Below are 20821 nucleotides of genomic sequence, written 5' to 3'. Positions count from 1 at the left end.
TTAAATGAGATGACATATGTACAGCAATTAGAAGAGTACCTTGAATGTGCTCATTAGTCAATAAATGTGAACTAATGGTAGAGTAAAACAACTTCTCACTTAGCTCGTTTAAAATAACCGAAGAAGAAAATTCAAATGAACATTAGAATTTTTAACTATAGCTCTGTATAATTGATTGCTTTTTTATCATTCGGCTAAGAATTTTATAAACTGGAAAAAAAACCCATCTATACAGAGATATATGAAAATTCAAGCCTTTGATGACAAAATTTTAGCATAAGCATAAAGTTTTGGTGGTATGTACTGATTTTGTTATCAGAACTTTTTGTTATCAGAATTTTTCTTTTTGCTCTAGGGGCATAAGAAAATGGTGGCAGGCACTTCCTCCTAACAAGAAGGAACTATTTAAAGAAAGTTTAAGGAAGAATAAATGGAAGCTCTTCCTTGGCTTGAGTAGTTTTGGATTGCTTTTTGTAGTGTTTTATTTTACACATCTGGAAGTGAGTCCAGTCACAGGAAGGAGCAAGCTACTGATATTGGGGAAAGAACATTTCAGACTTTTATCAGAACTGGAATATGAAGCAGTAAGTAGAAAGACTCATTTTTTAATTAGATTGCTTGATATAATATTCAAAGCAGGAAAGTTTCTTAAACATGAACAATGCACTACTTTTTAATTTTAATTTCTGATGGGGAATTAGCCTTTTTTCCAAAAAGTCTCAGACCTTTCATGCTTTGTATTCCTGCCATCTACATTGCCTTTCCTCACAACCACCCAGCCAATTCCTGATTGCAACATGTCACCTTAAATGTCACTTTCTCAGGAAAGCCTTCCTCGATTATCCCGACTGGGTTAAGCAGTGAGGCTGTGTTAGGCCCTGGGGGGCATCCTTCATAACAGACTGCGTTATGAATCAGTCATTTGTAGCTTGATCACTGCTTGGCTATATTGGGGCTAGGTATCCTACTTTTATTTTCTCTTTGCATACTGTACTTTCCTTTTAAAAACCACTTATCATAAGGGTAGAAGCATCATAATTATTTGCATAATTATCTATTTGCTGATCTGTCTCCCTTGCTAGACTAACTCCAGGGGTTCAAAGAGCCTGTTTTTTCTGTTTATCATTTTATTTTAAGTACTGGTACAGTGTACAAAGTATGCTTACTATGTATTTTTTTTTAACAAATAGATCTATAATTTGAATTTTTGTATCTTGAAAATTAAGTAGAATAACATAGTTCCCCATCCCCTAAACATCAATTGGGGCAGTTTATTATGTATATATTTTCTTTTTCATTAAAAAAAAAAAATCTAATCATCTGTTGGTTCCCTGGGCCTTCACTGCCGCATGAGGGCTTTCTCCAGTTGCAGCAAGTGGGAGCTACGCTCTAGTTGCAGTGTGCAGGCTTCCCACTGAGATGGCTTCTCTGGTTGTGGAGCACAGGCTGTGGGTGCACAGGCTTCAGCGGTTGCTGTGTGGGCTCAATAGTTGCAGCTCCTGGACTCTATAGAGCACAGGCTTCTGTAGTTGTGGCCATGGGCTTAGCTGCCTCATAGTGTATGGAATCTTTCCAGACCAGGAATCGAACCCATGTCCCCTGCAGTTGGCAGGCAGACTCTCAATCACTGGGCCACCAGGTTGCCACAGTTTATTATGTTCTTTTTAAAAGTTTTTTAAAAATTATATTCTTTGAATACAAAATAAAGTTGGATTTCAGAAGCCTTAACTCCTTGGAAAGTATAGTAACTCAAGTGAACATCTTACACCCTTAGTGAGTTCCTTGAGGGCAGATCATCTTTCTGTCCCTCATGTTTAGCACACATACGGTATACACACTTCATTTTATTGTGATTTGCTTTATTGCACTTTGCAGATACTGCATTTTTAAACTTAGGAGGTTTGTGGCAACCTTGTGTCAAGCAAGTCTGTCGGCTCCATTTTTCCAGCAGCATTTGCTCACTTCCTATTTGTGTCACTTTTCAGTGAGGCAGTATTTTGAGTCTTTTCATTATTATTTGTTAGGCAAAAGAGATTATTTCTCTCCCAAGGCCTAGGTGATGCTTAACATTTTTTTTAAGCTATAAAGTGTTCTTTAAGGTGTGTGCATGCACACAATAAACAGTGGGAAACCGAAAATTCTTGTGACTCGCTTTACTAAGACATGCACTTTGTGGTGACTATCTCAGCAAAGATATTGAGAACTGGAACTGAACCCACAATATCTCCAACGTGTGCTATATATGCTAAATTAATATTTGTTGAATTTATAGCCTCACTTGACAACTTTGCTGTGGTTAGATTTTTATATATCAATATTTTTATTAATATATAAAAATACTTATATATTTTTATTGATATATAAAAATATTTATATATTTTATAATATTGAGCTTCTGAGTTTGTCAGTGGAAAGTTACCATAAAAAAGAAATAACAGATTTTTCACTAAAAAGATTGTTCGATTGTTCTTAATAAAGATAAGACCAATCTCTTTTATACAGGTTATACAGAGATTTGAGATGTTTCTTAGAATAGTCTAGTCAGAAGCAAGTTTGACAAAAGTGTTTTATTAAGGTTGATAAAGGCCTAGTGTTAAATTAGTGTATGTTCTACCATTTATATCACTAAGAAGTTAAAAAAAATTACATACATGTACATATATTTTTAACTTATTTTTAGCCTATGCATGTAATACCTGCTTGATACGAAAATTCAAGCACATATTCTTATGGGATTATTATAAAGTACTGTAATTACATATAATCTTGTTGTATCTACTTCAGTAGTGTTCTTTTAAGACAGTTTACATTGGTGACTTGTGCTTTTAGAAAATACTATGTAAAGATTTTAAAATTCATATTCTGTAAAATCTTGTTTGTAATGTATTATCAAGGTTACAGACTTCTTAATTCATATATGAAAGAAATTACACTTTTTTGGAAATTTAGTAGTTTCAGAACATCCTTAATTTTCAAATGGATGTCTGAGGAACTTTACAAATAGCTGCTGCTGCTAAGTCGCTTCAGTAGTGTCCAACTCTGTGCAACCCCATCGACGGCAGCCCACCAGGCTCCCCCGTCTCTGGGATTCTCCAGGCAAGAACACTGAAGTGGGTTGCCATTTCCTTCTCCAATGCATGAAAGTGAAAAGTGAAAGTGAAGTCTCTCAGTCGTGTCCGACTCTTAGCGACCCCATGGACTGCAGCCTACCAGGCTCCTCCGTCCATGGGATTTTCCAGGCAAGAGTACTGGAGTGGGGTGCCATTGCCTTCTCAGTACAAATAGCTGAGGAAAGAAGAAAAGCGAAAGACAGAAGAGAAAAGGAAAGATATACCCCTCTGAATGCAGAGTTCCAAAGAATAGAAAGGAGAGATAAGAAAGCCTTCCTCAGCAATCAATGCAAAGAAATAGAGGAAAACAATAGAATAGGAAAAACTAGAGATCTCGTCAAGAAAATTAGAGATACCAGGGGAACATTTCATGCAAAGCTGGGCACAATAAAGAACAAAAATGGCATGGACCTAACAGAAGCAGAAGATATTAAGAAGAGGTGGTAAGAATACATAGAATAACTATACAAAAAAGATCTTCATGACCCAGATAACCATGATGGTATGATCTCTCACCTAGAACCAGCCGTCCTGGAGTCTAAAGTCAAGTGGGCGTTAGGAAGCATCATTATGAACAAAGCTAGTGGAGGTGATGGAATTCCAGTTGAGCTATTTCAAATCCTAAAAGATGATGCTGTGAAAGTGTTGTACTCAGTATGCCAGCAAATTTGGAAAACTCAGCAGTGGCCACAGGACTGGAAAAAGTCAGTTTTTATTCTAATCCAAAAGAAAGGCAATACCAAAAAATGGTCAAACTACCACACAATCACACTCATTTCACATGTTAGTGAAGTAATGCTCAAAATTCTCCAAGCCAGGCTTCAAGTACGTGAACCGAGAACTCCCAGATGTTCAAGCTGGTTTTAGAAAAGGCAGAGGAACCAGAAATCAAATTGCCAACATCTGTTGGATCATCGAAAAAGCAAGAAAGTTCCAGAAAAACATCTGCTTCATTGACTACTCTAAAGCCTTTGACTGTGTGAATCACAACAAACTGTGGAAAATTCTTAAAGAGATGGGATGCCAGACCACCTTACCTACCTCCTGAGAAATCTGTATGCAGGTCAAAAGCAACAGTTAGAACCGGACATGGAACAGCAGGCTGGTTCCAAATTGGGAAAGGAGTTCGTCAAGGCTGTATATTATCACCTGGCTTATTTAACTTCTATGCAGAATACATCATGAGAAATTCTGGAGTAGACCAAAACAAGCTGAAATCCAGATTGCTGGGAGAAATATCAGTAACTTCAGATATGCAGATGACACCACCCTTATGGCAGAAAGCAAAGAGGAACTAAAGAGTTTCTTGATGAAAGTGATAGAGGAGAGTGAAAAAGCCGACTTGAAACTTAACATTTAAAAAACTAAGATCATGGCATCTGGTCCCGTCACTTCATGGCAAATAAATGGGGAAACAAAGGAAACAGTGACAGACTTTATATTCTTTGGCTCTAAAATCACTGCAGATGGTGACTGCAGCCATGAAATTAAAAGACACTTGCTCCTTAGAAGAAAAGCTATGACCAACCTAAACAGCACATTAAAAAGCAGAGACATCTCTTTGCTGACTAAAGTCCGTATAGTCAAAGTTATGAATTTTCCAGTAGTTGTGTGTGGATGTGAGAGCTGGACCATACAGAAAGCTAAGTGCCAAAGAAGTGATGCTTTTGAACTCTGGTGTTGGAGAAGACTCTTGAGAGTCCCTTGGACTGCAAGGAGATCAGACCAGTCAATCCTAAAGGAAATCAATCCTGAGTATTCATTGGAAGGACTGATGCTGAAGCTCCAATACTTTGGTCACCTGATGCGAAGAGCCGACTCACTGGAAAAGACTTGATGCTGGGAAAGATGGAAGGCAGGAGGAAAAGGGGACTACAGAGGATGAGATGGTTGGATGGTATCACCGACTGAATGGACATGATTTTGAGCAAGCTCCGGGAGATTGTGAAGGACAGGGAAGCCTGGTGTGCTGCAGTCCGTGGGGTCACAGAGTCAGAGATAACTGAGCGACTGGAACAGCAAAATTTTTCAAAGTATACTTGGAAGAATCTCTCATGCATATAGCTTCAGAAAAAATGTCTTTGTATGGTGGTTAGTCTTAACACAGTAAAAAGAAAATGATATGCTCATTAGTTCTACAGTTTCAGTAATTTCCTTTCAGTCGGTGTGAATAAGACATTTTAAAATTAATGAAATGTTGTCCTTTTTCTGGTAGAAGTTTAGCTTTCTTATTAAGCATAGGGCGTTTTATGTTATGAAAGAAAGTTTTCATTAATTTTTATTGAAGTATAGTTGGTTTACAGTGTTGTGTTAGTTTCTGCTATATAGTAATTTTTTTTGTGTTTTGCTTTCTTATATAAAATCTTTATGTTCTCTAGGAAATGCTTTGTTTTCTAAAATATTTAGGAAAGTAGAAATAATATTTAAGCATTTTATTTGTTTATAAGCTAATAGAAAAGATGAATGAAATTTTTATTTCAACCAATTTATAGGAAAAATCTTAAGTTATTAGAACTTACTCCATTTGTGAAAAGCCAAATTTTTGCCTTTGCATAAATAATTCAAATTTGAAAAATTTGAGTATTTACTATATGCAGATTTTTCCATATTTAAAAATTAAAGTATTCAACAACATAGTGCATATAAATCACTCCTTAAAATAAAGGCTTCCCTAGTGGCTCAGTGGTAGAGAATCCACCTGCCATTGCAGGAGTTGAGGGTTCCATCTCTGGGTTGAAAAGATCTCCTGGAGAAGGAAATGGCAACCCACTCCAGTGTTCTTGCCTGGAGAATCCCAGGGACGGGGGAGCCTGGTAGGCTGCCGTCTATGGGATAGCACAGAGTTGGACACGACTGATGGTACTTAGCAGCAGCAGCAGTGGCTCAGTGGTAAAGAAACCTGCCATTGCAGGAGATGAGGGTTCCATCTCTGGGTTGAAAAGATCCCCTGGAGAAGGAAATGACAACCCGCTCCAGTGTTCTTGCCTGGGAAATCCTATGGACAGAGGAGCCTGGTGGGCTACAATCCATGGGGTCGCCAAGAGTCGGGTACAACTTAGTGACTAAACAAACAACAATAAAAGCAGTATAAACGTTTTGTAGAGCTAGCACTCTCTTAGAGACTACTTTTCTTTTTAACCTTTCAGTGGATGGAAGAATTTAAAAATGATATGCTAACTGAGAAAGACGCCCGATATGTGGCTGTTAAAGCAGTGGTTCATCATTTAATTGAATGCAATCAAGATATTCCAGGGATCTCTGAGATCAATTGGATTATCCATGTGGTTGATTCCCCAGATATAAATGCCTTTGTACTTCCAGTAAGTAAATGTTACCCAGCCTAATTTTTAATTGTTAAATTTAATGTCCTTATTTGTTTGTTTTTTTTTAAATGGTGTTCTCATTGCTTGCATTATTTTCATTATGGTGCAGAATGGACAAGTGTTCGTCTTCACTGGACTTTTAAATAGCGTGACTGATATTCATCAGCTTTCCTTCCTTCTGGGCCATGAAATAGCACATGCAGTACTTGAGCATGCTGTAAGTATCTGAAGTGAATGTTCAGTTATTGAAATACTCCTTTGAAGTTAGCAAATTAAATCTTTTAGAGAACTGCATCTTTTCAGTTTTTTTAAATTGATGGTATTTTAGTTTTTAGTAATTGACTTATTCTGTTGCCTCAAAAAGTATGACTGGCTAATTTTGAGAATTTCTATGGTCTTTAGTGTTTGATTCTGAATAATTAGTGTTTCTCTTAAATACTGTTTTTATCACCTGTCTTTTTTGGTAAGAAGTAATTATTCTCAACCTCTAATTATTTCAAATTAGATTTTAAACTTTCCATAATTATTAACATACTTACAATCTAGTCAGAAAATTAACTGTAGGAAAGTGATATTACTATTTAAGTGGTAAGTCAGTTTTCTTGCTTTTCAGAGAATAACTTAGAGCATCTTGGAAAATGTCTAGAATGATATGCTGTATATAATGAAAATGTCTAGAATGATATGCTATATATAATGAATGCAAAGTAATAATAATGATACCTTGCTATTTTACAGTTTACTCAGCTTTTTAATATATGCCTTCTCATTAATAATTTTAATACTGTCCTCATGAGGTAGGTATTTAATATCCTTATGTTATATACAAGAACACTAACATTTAAGAAGACCTTAAATGAAATGACTAATCTGACAAACTGGCAGAATTGGAACTTTAATCAAGGCTTTGTCTTTGCAAGTCCAGCACTGCTTTCTGTTACCACAGTTACCTGGTTATTTTCAGGTCAATTTATCATAGAATATAGGTTGATTAATGCTCTTGTGAATATACACATCTGTTTGACTTGGTATGAATCTAGAAAAATATTTGTTTATTCATATTTTTATTTTGATGCACTAAAAATGTACATGGCTCATTTGTCCGCATGAGTAGAAAAGGTATATTTTCTAATTAAAAGCACAAAGGTAAATACTGAAAGGATTGTAAAATGTTGTATCAGAAATGCAAGTAATATTAACTTCAAGTGGAAAAGATAATGTTATTAATCCTTCTAAAAGTCATCTCAAATTCTGTCTTTTCCTTAGAGTATTAATAAGATGAGGTAGGCCAAAGTTGTGCTCTTCTGGAGTACAAATAGTAATTATTACCTTTATTTCTTCTGAGTTATAGGAAAATTAAAAAAAAATTTTTTCCTTAAACAGATACATGCAAGAATCAATCTAAACAGTTGAAATGCATTATATCTTTCTAGAAATGGTTTCATAACTGCAAAATCAATTTTGGTCATTTTTAGCTTTTAAAAGGTATTCATTTCAGTACATTAATTTTCCTGGATCTAGATCAATGTGTTATTCAGCATAATGTTGTCATCTCTGTCTCTGCAAGAACAAAAATTAGATGAGACATAAAAAGCAAATAGCAGGCTCAAAAATAGGAAATAGTTATTAATATTTCTTTGTTAGGCATCTTAGCCATTGTCTGTACTATGTTTTCTCTTTCAGGAGTCTCCATTTTTATTTGATCTCGCCTTTTATGTTGTTTTTGTTATTCCACAAATATGGATTTAAAAATTTTTTTTTAGTTTTCTAAGATTATGTAATAGCAATTATATTCTTTAGTAATTACAAGGATTTTCTCTTCTATAATGACTTCATCACTTGGACTTGTATTTTCTAGTGCTAAAATAATTCCGTAATTGTTTTTCATGACTCTCAGTTCTTATAATGAAGCAAAAATTGCTTAGTGAGGGCAGTTTGTATTAAGAAGTATTCTAGGTGGTTATTTTTAGTTGTCAGCCATGTTTCATACACTCAAGTAATGTTTCCTGTATTGTCAGTGTCAGCCTGACAGTAACATTTATTAATCAACAATAGTGGGGAGCGGTGAACAGTCCAGTGCCTTAAACTTATATTTAGATATCGCTATTCAAAACAACCACTTTAGAACTTTTTTTGGTTACTGCTATAAGTAAATACAAAAAAATCTTGTAACTAAATTTCTTGGTGGGCAATATCAGACTGATAAAATTTCAAACTTGCTTGACTTTTCATATATTAGCTCATGAAATCAAAAGATTTTTATTTAAAATAATTTCCAATATTTTCCTGAATTGTTCTTGTTTTAACTTCTTCATATGTTCAATAGTGTTTGGTCTCTGTCTAAAAGTAAAAGCATAATAAACACATTTATTTGATTTTTAAAAAAGATTTAGCGACAATATTAGAAACTAACTTCCTGGGTTTGATTCCTTGTTCTTTTTACTAGCAGCTATGTGAATTTGGGCAACTCTTTTAACCTCTCTTCATCCTAGTTTATCTATAAAATAGGAAACGATTGTACATATTTTACAAAATTAGTATGCTTGTTAATATAAGACTCTGTAGGTTAATGAACCTGTCATTATATCTGAATAGTGGTAATAGTTGAAGCAGATATTAGTTGTATGAGTAAATGAATACATAATGTGTAAGCAAGAGACAGGAAGGATAAAGCTCACAGAAGGAAGAGAACTTGCAGTCTTACTTGGCGAAGTTCAGTTAAACACATGTAATTATTTAATGTGGTTACACACAGTGAACTAGAAAATGTAAGCCTGTCTGAATTTATTAAGTATAATTTATTGTTTTGATTTTTCTCAGGCAGAAAAGGCTAGCTTGGTTCATTTACTGGATTTCCTAGGTCTGATTTTTCTTACTACGATTTGGGCCATTTGTCCTCGAGATAGTTTGGCACTTTTGGGCCAGTGGATACAGTCTAAACTGCAGGAGGTAAGTCCGAGACAAAAACTTGAATTTGCAATAGCTTGTGGTGCGGATATTTTAATATTACTATAAAGAAAAAAAAAATCAGAAATCTTTTCATATTTTATCCTTACCATGACACATGGCTACTATGTTTTAGTGTCTTACGTTTTCTCATTTGTAGTGGATACTCTTAATAATAGGCATTTAAATTAGAAAATACTACTTCTCTTAAATGATGGAGATGGATGGGTAGGAAGGGCTTGGCAGCTTCTGGCGAACATAATTTTTTTGGCATCTTTATTGTTGCTACAGAGAGAAAACCCAGTCACAACCCTTTCTTTCCTTCTGTTGTTTACCTTCAGATGTTCCTTTTGTCTCTCATAGTGACAGTGGTGTACTCACTGGATGACTCTTCCTTTCCCCAAATGTTTACATTTCGATGGGGAACTTTTGTTTTTTGGAGGATAATTGCTTTACAGTGTTGTGTTGGTCTCTCCTGTACGACAGCGTGAATCAGCCATAATTATACGTATATCCTATCCGTCTTGAGCCTCCCATCGCACCCCTCTAGGTCATCACAGAACACCAGGCTGGGCTCCTTGTATTGTATAGCAGCTTCCTACTAGTTATCTGTTTTACACGTGGTAGTATATATATGTCAGTGCCACTTTCTCAACTCTTCCCACCCTCTGCTTCCCCACCTGTGTCCAGAAGTCCTTTTCTGTCTTCATTCCTTTCCTGCAAATAGGTTCATCAGCACTCTTGGGGAGCTCTTAAAACCTGTAAACTTTTATGGATACAGGGTTGGCAGAAGCTGCCTAATTTCTCCCACCACCTCATTCCAGCTAAGCTAGTATTACCTGGTAAATATTGAAAGGACAGTTTTAATAGGTGTTTGTTAACTTTTGCTTTATGCATAATGATAGTCATCTGATAAAATTTGTGGGGTCCTCCATCTTGCTCAAAACAGTACACTACTGAAAGGAGGTCTTGCAGTCTTAATATTTGCTTTGCTGGCTGTGATTATTTTATTTTACATCTTTACATCTTGTCCTAGGAGGTTTGGTTATTTAGGAACAATCTGTTATTTGTGTATATTCAGTGATTTGTGGAGCACCCATCAGAGTGCCATCTGGGTGCTGTTTAAATCTAATCTGTAAAATTCTTTGAGACAAATTGCTTTGGAAATTGAATAACTAAATCTTTTATTCAGTGTTATTGTATCATTTGGTTTCATTTGTATTGAAATAAAAGTTCTTAAAGGGAAAGAGAAAAAATGGTTATTGCTTAAGTTACAGAATCTCATATTTTGAATTTTATTTTTATCGTTCATGTGCTGGGAAGTCAAAGAAGGTAATGCAGGTTTTCCACCATTTATCAGTAGATAGCATTTTGTGTAATGGAATCAGAAGATTAAGTCATAAGGAAGATAACTGGAAGCTGTTTCTCTGTTGAAATGCTTGATGATCCTGTTGCTTGAGTATAATTCTTTAATAATTACACTGAAACTCAAGTAAGGATTACTTCTGTTTGAACTCTTTTTTTTTTCCTCTATTTTTTTTCTCTGAATCAAGGCCCCCTCCCAATAATTTTGGTGATGAGGAAATGCTTCTTTCTCTAGAAGTCTTGCTCATGGTGATGGGAGGGCAGAGAGGATTCTGATAGTGAAGTTATTGAGGGGGAAATGCTGACATTCTTTTGTCAGAGAAAGGAAGAGAGGAAGGAAGAAGGAGGGGCTCTCACTTAACCATTTGGATATAGTGTAGCAGCCCTCATAGAGCGCTACCAGTTAAGGTTTTGAGAGCTATTAGTAATACAGTAGCTAGCATGTATTGAGTACATACTATATGGTAGGCACCACGATAAACACTGTAACTTAATTTTGTACAGGGGCTAAGAATACAGGCTCTCATCAGATGGATCTATGTTTGAATTTAGTCTCTATTAGATTTAAATTCTGTAGAACTTCAACAGATGGCTGCACTTGTTATAGGTCTCAGTTTCTTTATCTGTAAGTTCAGATAGTAGTAGTGGCTAACTCAAAGCATTACTGAAGGTTTAATGATAACATTTAAAGCAGTATTTCTCAATATAAGCACTATTCACATTTTGAATTAACAAAGAATTGACAAGATAATTCTTTGTTGTGGGGAATTGTCCTCTGCATTGCAGAAAGTTTAGTAGCCTCCACACATTTAGATGCCTCTACCCACTAGATAGGGACTTCCCTGGTGGCTCAGATGGTAAAAGCATCGGCCTACGATGCGGGAGACCTGGGTTTGATCCTTGGGTTGGGAAGATCCCCTGGAGAAGGAAATGGCAGCCCACTCCAGTATTGTTGCCTGGAAAATCTCATGGACAGAGGAGCCTGGCAGGCTGCAGTCCATGGGGTCGCAAAGAGTCGGACACGACTGAGTGACTTCACTTCACCCACTAGATGCCAGTAGCTCTCCCCACTTCTTCCCACCCCTAGCTGCAGCTGTGACAGTCAAAAATATCACCAGACATTTCCAAATGTCCCCAAGGGATAAAAATCACATTCTGTTGATAACCACTGGTTGAAAGCATTTAGCCCAGCACCTGGTATAAAGTAAGGACTCAACAAATAGGAGTTATTACTTGCTCATTTTAACCCTCTGCAACTCTAGGAGTTTGGTACTATATGAAGTACTGCTATACTTTGCCACTATATGAAGTCACTGCTTCATTTTACATATGGTACTATTGGGCTTAGAAGGGTGGAAAAATACAGCCCAGAGGTAATAGTTAATAAGCACTCAGGCTTGAACATGTTTCTCTCCTTTCAAAGCCAATGTTTTTCATCAGTTTATAGTAGTTATACTATTAGTGCCAGTCAGTTTGTGGGGACACCTGTGGAACAGCTTTTGGTGATGAAGCCAGTATATAATACAGCTCAGCAATCTGAAACAGACATGATCGAGAAGGAAGCAAGTCATACCTAATGGTCATGTACTGTGGACTAGATCGACTTAGTTATTTCTAGCCGTCACTGACAGGTAATTAATTGCTTCCCCAATTAATAGCTCTTTTCTCAAAAAGTCCTGCCTATCCATCTTCTACAAAGTTTTAGTACTTACTGAAAATTAGTATTTAACTGGAAAGCATTCACATAAATACAAGTAATTAGGAAAATTAAAGTTACAATATCTATTTGTATTTTTTTATTGAAGTTGGAAGAAAGGTTCGTTTTCCTAACTAATCAATACTTAGAAAGCAAATAAGAAATTAAGATAATACATCAAAGAAAGAACATTGTGCTATATGGTTAATTTTCTAACTGAAATAAATCTCCTAGTAGTGTCACTGGCTAGTATATAGCTGCAGTTTTTCAATTTTCTTTTAAGACTGAAAGATCAGGATGTTTCTTGGCCATAATTAAAAAACCTATGTCAATAAACTTTCTCAGGGAATCCTCTACATAGTAAGTGGAGATTATAATCAGAAAAAAATAAAAGGACTCTGATACTATGGACTCTCCCAAAATTTGTAGGCATGGTTTTTTCCTATTTGTTCCTTATTTTTAAAATATTAATCTCTGATGGGGGAAATAAAGGTTGTATTGTTTTATACCATGGTGTGCTTTAAATGTTAATCATAGCATAAGAACTATATCCTAGATAATCCATGAAATTTATTTTAAAAATCTCATTTTGTTGCTTTTTTAAATGAAATAAATAGCCTGAATGGAACCTTTCTTTCTTATTTCTTAGTTTTTGTTTGATAGACCATATAGTAGAACGCTGGAGGCTGAAGCTGACAGAATTGGACTACAGCTTGCTGCCAAGGTAAAAAGTTTAGAAGTTGAAAATACACTATCTCCTTCATATAACAAAATACAATTGTATGTTGTCTTAACGAGGTTTGGCGTGGGCGTAGAATGAGAGTTTGACTATATATAATTTTTCACTAATACCTTTCTAAAAATAATTTTATTTATTTATTCTTGGCTGTTCTGGATCTTTTTTGCTGCATGGGCTTTTCTCTAGTTGTGGCGAGTGGGGGCTACCCTGTAATTGTGCTGCGTGGGCTTCTCATTGCAGTGGCTTCTCTTGTGGAACACGGGCTCTAGGGCATATGGGCTTCAGTAAATTGCCACATGTGGGCTCAGTAGTTGTGGCTCCTGGGCTCAAGAGCACAGGCTCAGCAGTTACGGTGCACAGGCTTAGTCTCTCTGCAGCATGGGGGGGTGGGTGCGGGGAGGGTCTTCTTCCTGGACCAGGGATCAAGCCCATGTCTCCTGCAATAGCAGGTGGATTCTTTACCACTGAGCCACCAGGGAAGCCCGTCATCAATATCTTTTTAAGTCTGTCCTCTCTGGAAGCTATTGCTATCTTTATTTGACTCTTTTCCCTTGTTTTGCTGATCTAAGGAGGCTTTCTGAATAAGATGATGTACAACTGTTCTTCCCCACTTGGAAAAGGGTTTATCTTGTTGTAGCTATAATCTCAGCTGAACAAACTGAATTTTTACCATTTAAATAAATGATAGAAGAACAGTCTTATTACTTTGTATCTTTTAGGTTATAATTTTTGTTATAGCAGATGACTTATTTTTGCTAGCCACAGAGAGCAGCTCTGGGGTCTTATTTTGGTTTATGTTGGGTTTATTTGAAGCTACTTTTATGCCTGGCTACTGTTTTTTATCATGTGTGATAAATGTGTATTAGTAGGATTTAACATTAGAAGTAAAACTGCATTTTAAAAAATTGGTGAAAACAGTGCCACTTCAAATGTTAAATTCAAATTGTATTTGATTCTTTGTTGAGTTTTCAGTAGTTATCAGAAATCCTAACTATTGAAAATCACTCTTACCTGAATTTCTCATTATGAGTTTTATGTATTTAATTTCATAAATCGAGATTAAAATTCAAAGTTCAAAAAATTCAATAAATCCAAAAAAGCTATGTTCTTTGAATGTTGCATAAACAGGATTAAATGAATTCTCAGGCCTCATAGATTAAGGGGTTCCCAAATAGTGGGCCACAGGTTAACTCTTTCAAGAATTTCCCAATTTTAATGTACTATGGTCTGTGAAATTTTCCCTCTAGGTAAGTGCCTTCTGTGTTCTGGCTCAGAAATATTTGCTTATTTCAATAAGTTGTTCCTGTTTTATTTCCAAGAAGTTTTCTTGTTTTGTTAAATATAAGGAAGAGGTCAAGATAATTTTTTCCCCATGTGGATATCTAATAGACTCAGCACTGATTATTGCAGATTTTCTTTTCTCCACTAAACTTCAATTTCTGTGTCATGAATGTGGAAGGCTGTATGTGAGTCTGTTTCTGGACTCCCTGTTGTATTCCATGGGTTCGGTATTTATCTTTGAGCCAATACCACCTTTTCATTATAACAGTGTAATAAATTTCGACATCTCATTTCTTGATGCTGAAGCTGAAGCTCCAATCCTTTGGCTACCTGATGTGAAGAGCCTACTCATTGGAAAAGATACTGATGCTGGGAAAGATGGAAGGCAGGAGAAGGGAGCAGCAGAGGATAAGAAGGTTAGATAGCATCACTGATTCAATAGACATAAATTTGAGGAAATTCTGGGAGATAGTGGATGACAGAGGAGCCTGGCATGCTGCAGTCCATGGGGCCACAAAGAGCTGGACATGACTTAGCAACTAACAACAACAACATGCCCAGTAGTGGGAATACTGGATCATATGGTGGTTTTTGGAGAAGAAAATGGCAACTCATTCTGGTGTTCTTGCCTGGGAAATCCTATGGACAGAGGAGCTTGGCAGGCTACATTCCACGGGGTCGCAAGAGTCGGACACAACTTCGCGACTGAAGCACCACCATGGTGGTGTTAGGCGTAACTTGTTAAGGATCTCCATGCTGTTCTCCACACTGACTGTATCAGTTTACATTCCCACAGCAGTGCAGCGTGGTTCCCTTTTCTCCACACCCTCTCCAGCGTTTATTGTTTGTAGTTTTTCTGATGATGGCTGTTACAATTGCTGTGAGATAATGCCTAAAAGTAGTTTTGATTTTCATTTCTCTTATAGTGAATAATGTCAAACATCTTTTTATGAGCTTCTTGGCCATCCCTGTGTCTTCTTTGGAGAAATGTCTGATTTCTAAGTTTTGACTCTCTAGTCCTGATAGACAGTCAAAGGCTCTTCTACCTCCTTCTGCTTGGGTTTCTTTTGATTTCTGCATATATTCTTAGTCTCTTGCTCTTCACTGCTTAAAATTTAATAAGATTTGCTGGTTGGAATTGTGAAACAGAGGATCAGACTCACCTCAGTGAGCTTTCCTTCTTTCTGGGATTTTGGCTTTTCTAGTCTTGGTTGACTTGATAACTCTCCAGTACCTTTGAACAAGTATTATTTATGTTTTATCCAAATTTTCTAATCACTTTTGATGGAAACTTTGGTCTGCTATAATAAGCTACTTGTCTCTATCACTGTTAGGAGAGGAACTCCCTAATGCAGTCTTTTAAATAGCTATCTAATATTCTGTAATTTGGATAACTCATTTAACTATATGCTTATTGATGAACTTCTGGAAGTACTTCTAGTTTTTGTTGTTGTTACTGTTTTTATTGCAATAATTCTGAAATTGACAACCTTATACACATATCCTTCCTCTCCTTGGGCTTTTATAGCTATAGGGTGGGGTTGCTGGCATTTCAGTGTTTACTTTAAAAGACACTCTCAATTATTTCAGAATGTTACTAGCAAGTCTTACCAGTGACAAAACCAGAATGCCTTTTTAAACTCCCCTCAACAGCACTGTTCTTAATACCTTTTTTGTTAATTTGGACAAAAAATGAGATCTCAAAAATTGCTTTTAAAACTTGAATTTTCTTGCTTAGCAGTAAAGCTGAGCATAATGTTTTATTTTCATTGGCTCTTTTAAAAACAATTTCTTCTTTTGTGGCTTGCCTTTTATTGTGTAAAAGGCAATCTACTTTTGATGAGTAGATTTTAAAAATACATATTCTAGCCTCCCCCCTTGGAAATTCAGAATCAGTAGCTAGGTGACCAAGGTCTGAGTCTGGAGTGTCTTTAGGAGCTGCAAGTGATTCTGATATCCAGTCAGATTTGGAAATTACTACTTTGAGTAATCAAATGTCAGTTTTGTTTTTTGAGGTCATTTGGTAAGTTAAATTTCCTGTTTTATTAAAAAAAAGGAATTAAACTAGAGAAGTTATTAAAGAAATATTGATATTCCTTTGATTATTTATGATCTGCAATCCATATTATATATATTTTAAAGAGTATATCTGGGTAGATAAAACTATGATTTCACTTTCTTTGTGTTGTGGACTAGTGACCTTTTACCAGCTGTGATATTATGGTTTGTTTATTTAGTTCAAAGGAGAAAACAGTATTGCTGCAGATGTTAAGTGATGAATCCATAGTGATGAAGTAATATCTTTATTATGGAGCACTTAGGATATAAAAATGCCATCTCTGAATACAAGTATTTCTTTTCCTTCCAAAGGGAGAAATAAGTATGAAAACCTCAATTATGTTCATACTACCACTTTATTCTGTGTCACCTTTATAGATAGTAACACCATTATCTGCCATTTAATATTTATTATATTTTTATACTTTGCTTAGCATTTTAAATGATCAGATTGATCATATTCTTTGCAGTCAAAGGTGGAGAAGCTCTATACAGTCAGTAAAAACAAGATTGGGAGCTGACTGTGGCTTAGATCATGAACACCTTATTGCCAAATTCAGACTTAAATTGAAGAAAGTAGGGAAAACCACTAGACCATTCAGGTATGACCTAATCAAATCCTTTGTGATTATGCAGTGGAAGTGACAAATAGATTCAAGGGATTAGATCTGATAGAGTGCCTGAAGAACTATGGATGGAGGTTCATGACATTGTACAGGAGGCTGTGATCAAGACTATCCTCAAGAAAAAGAAATGCAAAGAGGCAAAATTGTTGTCTGAGGAGGCCTTACAAATAGCTGAGAAAAGGAGAGAAGCGAAAGGCAAAGGAGAAAAGGAAAGATATGCCCATTTGAACGCAGAGTTCCAAAGAATAGCAAGGAGAGATAAGAAAGCCTTCTTTAGTGATCAATGCAAAGAAATAGAGGAAAACAATAGAATAGGAAAGACTAGAGATCTCTTCAAGAAAATTAGATATACCAAGGGAACATTTCATGCAAAGATAGGTACAGTAAAGGACAGAAATAGTAGGGACCTAACAGAAGCAGAAGATATTAAGAAGAGGTGGCAAGAATTGGCAGAAGAACTATGCAAAAAAGATCGCCACGACACAGATAATCACGATGGTGTGATCACTCACCTAGACCCAGACATCCTGGAACGCAAAGTCAAGTGGGCCTTAGGAAGCATCACTATGAACAGAGGTAGTGAAGGTGATGGAATTCCAGTTGAGCTATTTTAAATCCTAAAAGATAATGCTGTGAAAGTGCTGCACTCACTATGCCAGCATATTTGGAAAACTCAGCAGTGGTCACAGAATTGGAAAAGGTCAGTTTTCATTCCAATTCCAAGGAAAGACAATGCCAAAGAATGCTCAAACTACCGCACAATTACACTCATCTCACATGATAGCAAAGTAATGGTCAAATTTCTCCAAGCCAGGCTTCAGCAGTATGTGAACCATGAACTTCCAGATGTTCAAGCTGGTTTTAGAAAAGGCAGAGGAACCAGAGATCAAATTGCCAACATCCGTTGGATCATTGAAAAAACAAGGGAGTTCCAGAAAAACATCTCCTTCTGCTTTATTGACTATGCCAAGGCCTTTGACTGTGTGGATCACAACAGACTGGAAAATTCTTAAAGAGATGGGAATACCAGACCACCTGATCTGCCTCCTGAGAAATCTTATGCAGGTCAAGAGGCAACAGTTAGAACTAGACATGGAACAACAGACTGGTTCTAAATTGGGAAAGGAGTTCGTCAAGGCTGTATATTGTCACCCTGCTTATTTAACTTATATGCCGAGTACATCATGAGAAATGCAGGACTGGATGAAGCACAGTTGGAATCAAGATTGCCGGGAGAAATATCAATAACCTCAGATATGCAGATGACACCACCATTATGGCAGAAAGAGAAGAGGAACTAAAGAGCCTCTTGATGAAAGTGAAAGAGGAGAGTGAAAAAATTGGCTTAAAACTCAACATTCAGAAAACGAAGATCATGGTATCTGGTCCCATCACTTCATGGGAAATAGATGGGGCAACAGTGGAAACAGTGACAGACTTTATTTTTGGGGGCTCTAAACTCACTGCAGATGGTGATTGCAGCCATGAAATTAAAAGACACTTGCTCCTTGAAAGAAAAGTTATGACCAACCTAGACAGTGTATTAAAAAACAGAGACATTACTTTGTCAACAAAGGTTCGGGTAGTCAAAGCTATGGTTTTTCTAGTAGTCATTTATGGATGTGAGAGTTGGACTATAAAGAAAGCTGAGCGCTGAAGAATGGATGCTTTTGAACTGTGGTGTTGAAGAAGACTCTTGAGCGTCCCTGGGACAGCAAGGAGATCCAATCAGTCCAACCTAAAGGAAATCAGTCCTGAATATTCATTGGAAGTACTGATGGTGAAGCTGAAACTGTCAATACTTTGGCCATCTAATGTGAAGAACTGACTCATTGGAAAAGACCTTGATGCTGGTAAAAATTGAAGGCAGGAGGAGAAGGGGATAACTTAGAGAGTCAGATGGTTGGATGGCATCACTGACTCAATGGACATGAGTTTGAGTAAATTCCAGGAGTTGTTGATGGACAGGGAGGCATGCTGCAGTCCACGGGGTCGCAAAGAGTCAGACATGACTGAGCAACTGAACTGAACTGATCCTCGATGGTCAGTTTGAATATCAGGAACTTGACTCTTATTTGTGGCGTGTGTCCTCTTTTTGGACACTGATGCATCAGACTCCGTTGACTTCTTGCCACTTAATATTCAGATCACGTAATTCTCTTATTTCTAATCCTTTCCTTATCAAGCAACCTTCTGATTGTAGTCGGACTTCCTTTGCCTGGACTGCCTTGCCTGCGAGGGAGAGAACATGCTGACTTGAGGACACACATGCCCTGTGCCCTTGTAGTTTGGGTAGTGATAGTTACTGCTGTCACCTAATAGGTTGGCATTCTGATTTTACGTCTGTCTAGTGAGCTTGGTTAATGGAAACTGTTCCTGAAAGATGGATCTATTGGTCATGTGCTGTCCCATTGGATTTATGAGCTTTTAAGGCCAAGGGCTAAATAGAAATATGGAAAATCCATTAGAATCAAGTTACTCGAGATGCCTCTTTCATGGTAAGCAGCTTCTCTCTTCTAGAGACACTCTTTGTCTACTCTGCTATTGGCTGTGAGTGAGTTTGTTTTTTATATTTGCATTCTTATAGTTTTAATTTTTCATTTAATTTTTATAAAAATTAAAAAGTTTTAAATTATCATTATATAAATAACCAGAATGACAAATACAGTTGTAAAAACGGATAGAACTAAGGTGTCCTAAGCACAGAGTAACAGCTAACTGTCCAGCTGACAAAAAGATAGCCTGATTTTGTTGTGTGTTTATTCATTTGTCCCTGTAAAAAGAATTTGACACTTTACCGTCATTTACAGAAATGACTCTTGTTTATTTGATTTCACAAAAAGCTGTACCATGTTCATATATTTTTTGAGTATCTGTTTCTTAAATATGAGAAAGAAAACTAGTTTTCTTTTGTTTGTGCTAAGCTGGGGGACAGCCTCTTGATTATTTTTGATTGTCATACTGACTGTGGAGGTAGGATTGCTGATGTTTAGTGGGCATGCAGTGGGCAGGGATCTTAAATACCCTGTAGTGGCCCAGAGAGCTCTCCAGAATGAGGTATTGTCCAGCCCCCAACTCTTTAAAGTGCCCCTCTTAAGAAACATAGTTGGCTGATTGCTTCAAGTGATCTGAATAACTGTGCACATAGCACCATCTAGTGGGGGAAATATCAATAGGTAATAAGCAAAACTTCCTTTCATAGCAGGAGTGAGAAAATTAAAAAAATCTGAACTCTCTGTAAAATGATAAGTTATAGAATCCCAGATTTTTGAAGCAGGAAGGAAAACTGGAGATAATCTGATCCATCTTCTCCTTTTACAGATTAGAAAATTAGGGCCCAAAGAGGTGCAGTGATTTGTCCAGTAACATACGTGTGTGTGTGCGTGCTAAGTCGTTTCAGTTGTGTCCAACTCTGCAATCCTATGGACTGTAGCCCACCAGGCTCCTCTATCCAGTTGTTCAGGCAAGAATAATGGAGTGGGTTCCCTTGTTACGGGCTTCCCAGGTGGCTCTAGTGGTGAAGAACCCGCCTATCAGTGCAAGAGATGAAGCACACGCAGGTTCCGTGCCTGGGTCGGGAAGATCAGGGCCATGGCAACCCACTCCAGTATTCTTGCTGGAGAATCCCGTGGGCAGAGGAGCCTGGTGGGCTGGAGTCCATAGAGTCGTAGAGTTGG

The 20821-nt window shown here is 36.8% G+C and overlaps 1 protein-coding gene across 3 annotated transcripts in view; it reads left to right on the top strand.

The window, feature by feature from the left end:
- OMA1 (OMA1 zinc metallopeptidase) overlaps nt 1-20821 on the top strand; it is a 66075-nt gene that overhangs the window by 14241 nt on the left and 31013 nt on the right. For all 3 annotated transcript variants that reach the window (XM_010855871.1, XM_010855873.1, XM_010855872.1), the window contains exons 3-7: nt 356-584; nt 6257-6430; nt 6543-6650; nt 9254-9382; nt 13090-13164. In XM_010855871.1, the coding sequence (XP_010854173.1) occupies nt 356-584; nt 6257-6430; nt 6543-6650; nt 9254-9382; nt 13090-13164 (715 nt within the window). The remainder of the gene's footprint in view (nt 1-355; nt 585-6256; nt 6431-6542; nt 6651-9253; nt 9383-13089; nt 13165-20821) is intronic.

The sequence above is a fragment of the Bison bison genome, unplaced genomic scaffold (genome assembly GCF_000754665.1).
Source record: "Bison bison bison isolate TAMUID 2011002044 unplaced genomic scaffold, Bison_UMD1.0 scf7180017864369, whole genome shotgun sequence".
Lineage (NCBI taxonomy): Eukaryota > Metazoa > Chordata > Mammalia > Artiodactyla > Bovidae > Bison > Bison bison.
This window is presented reverse-complemented; position numbering and strand designations above follow the sequence as displayed.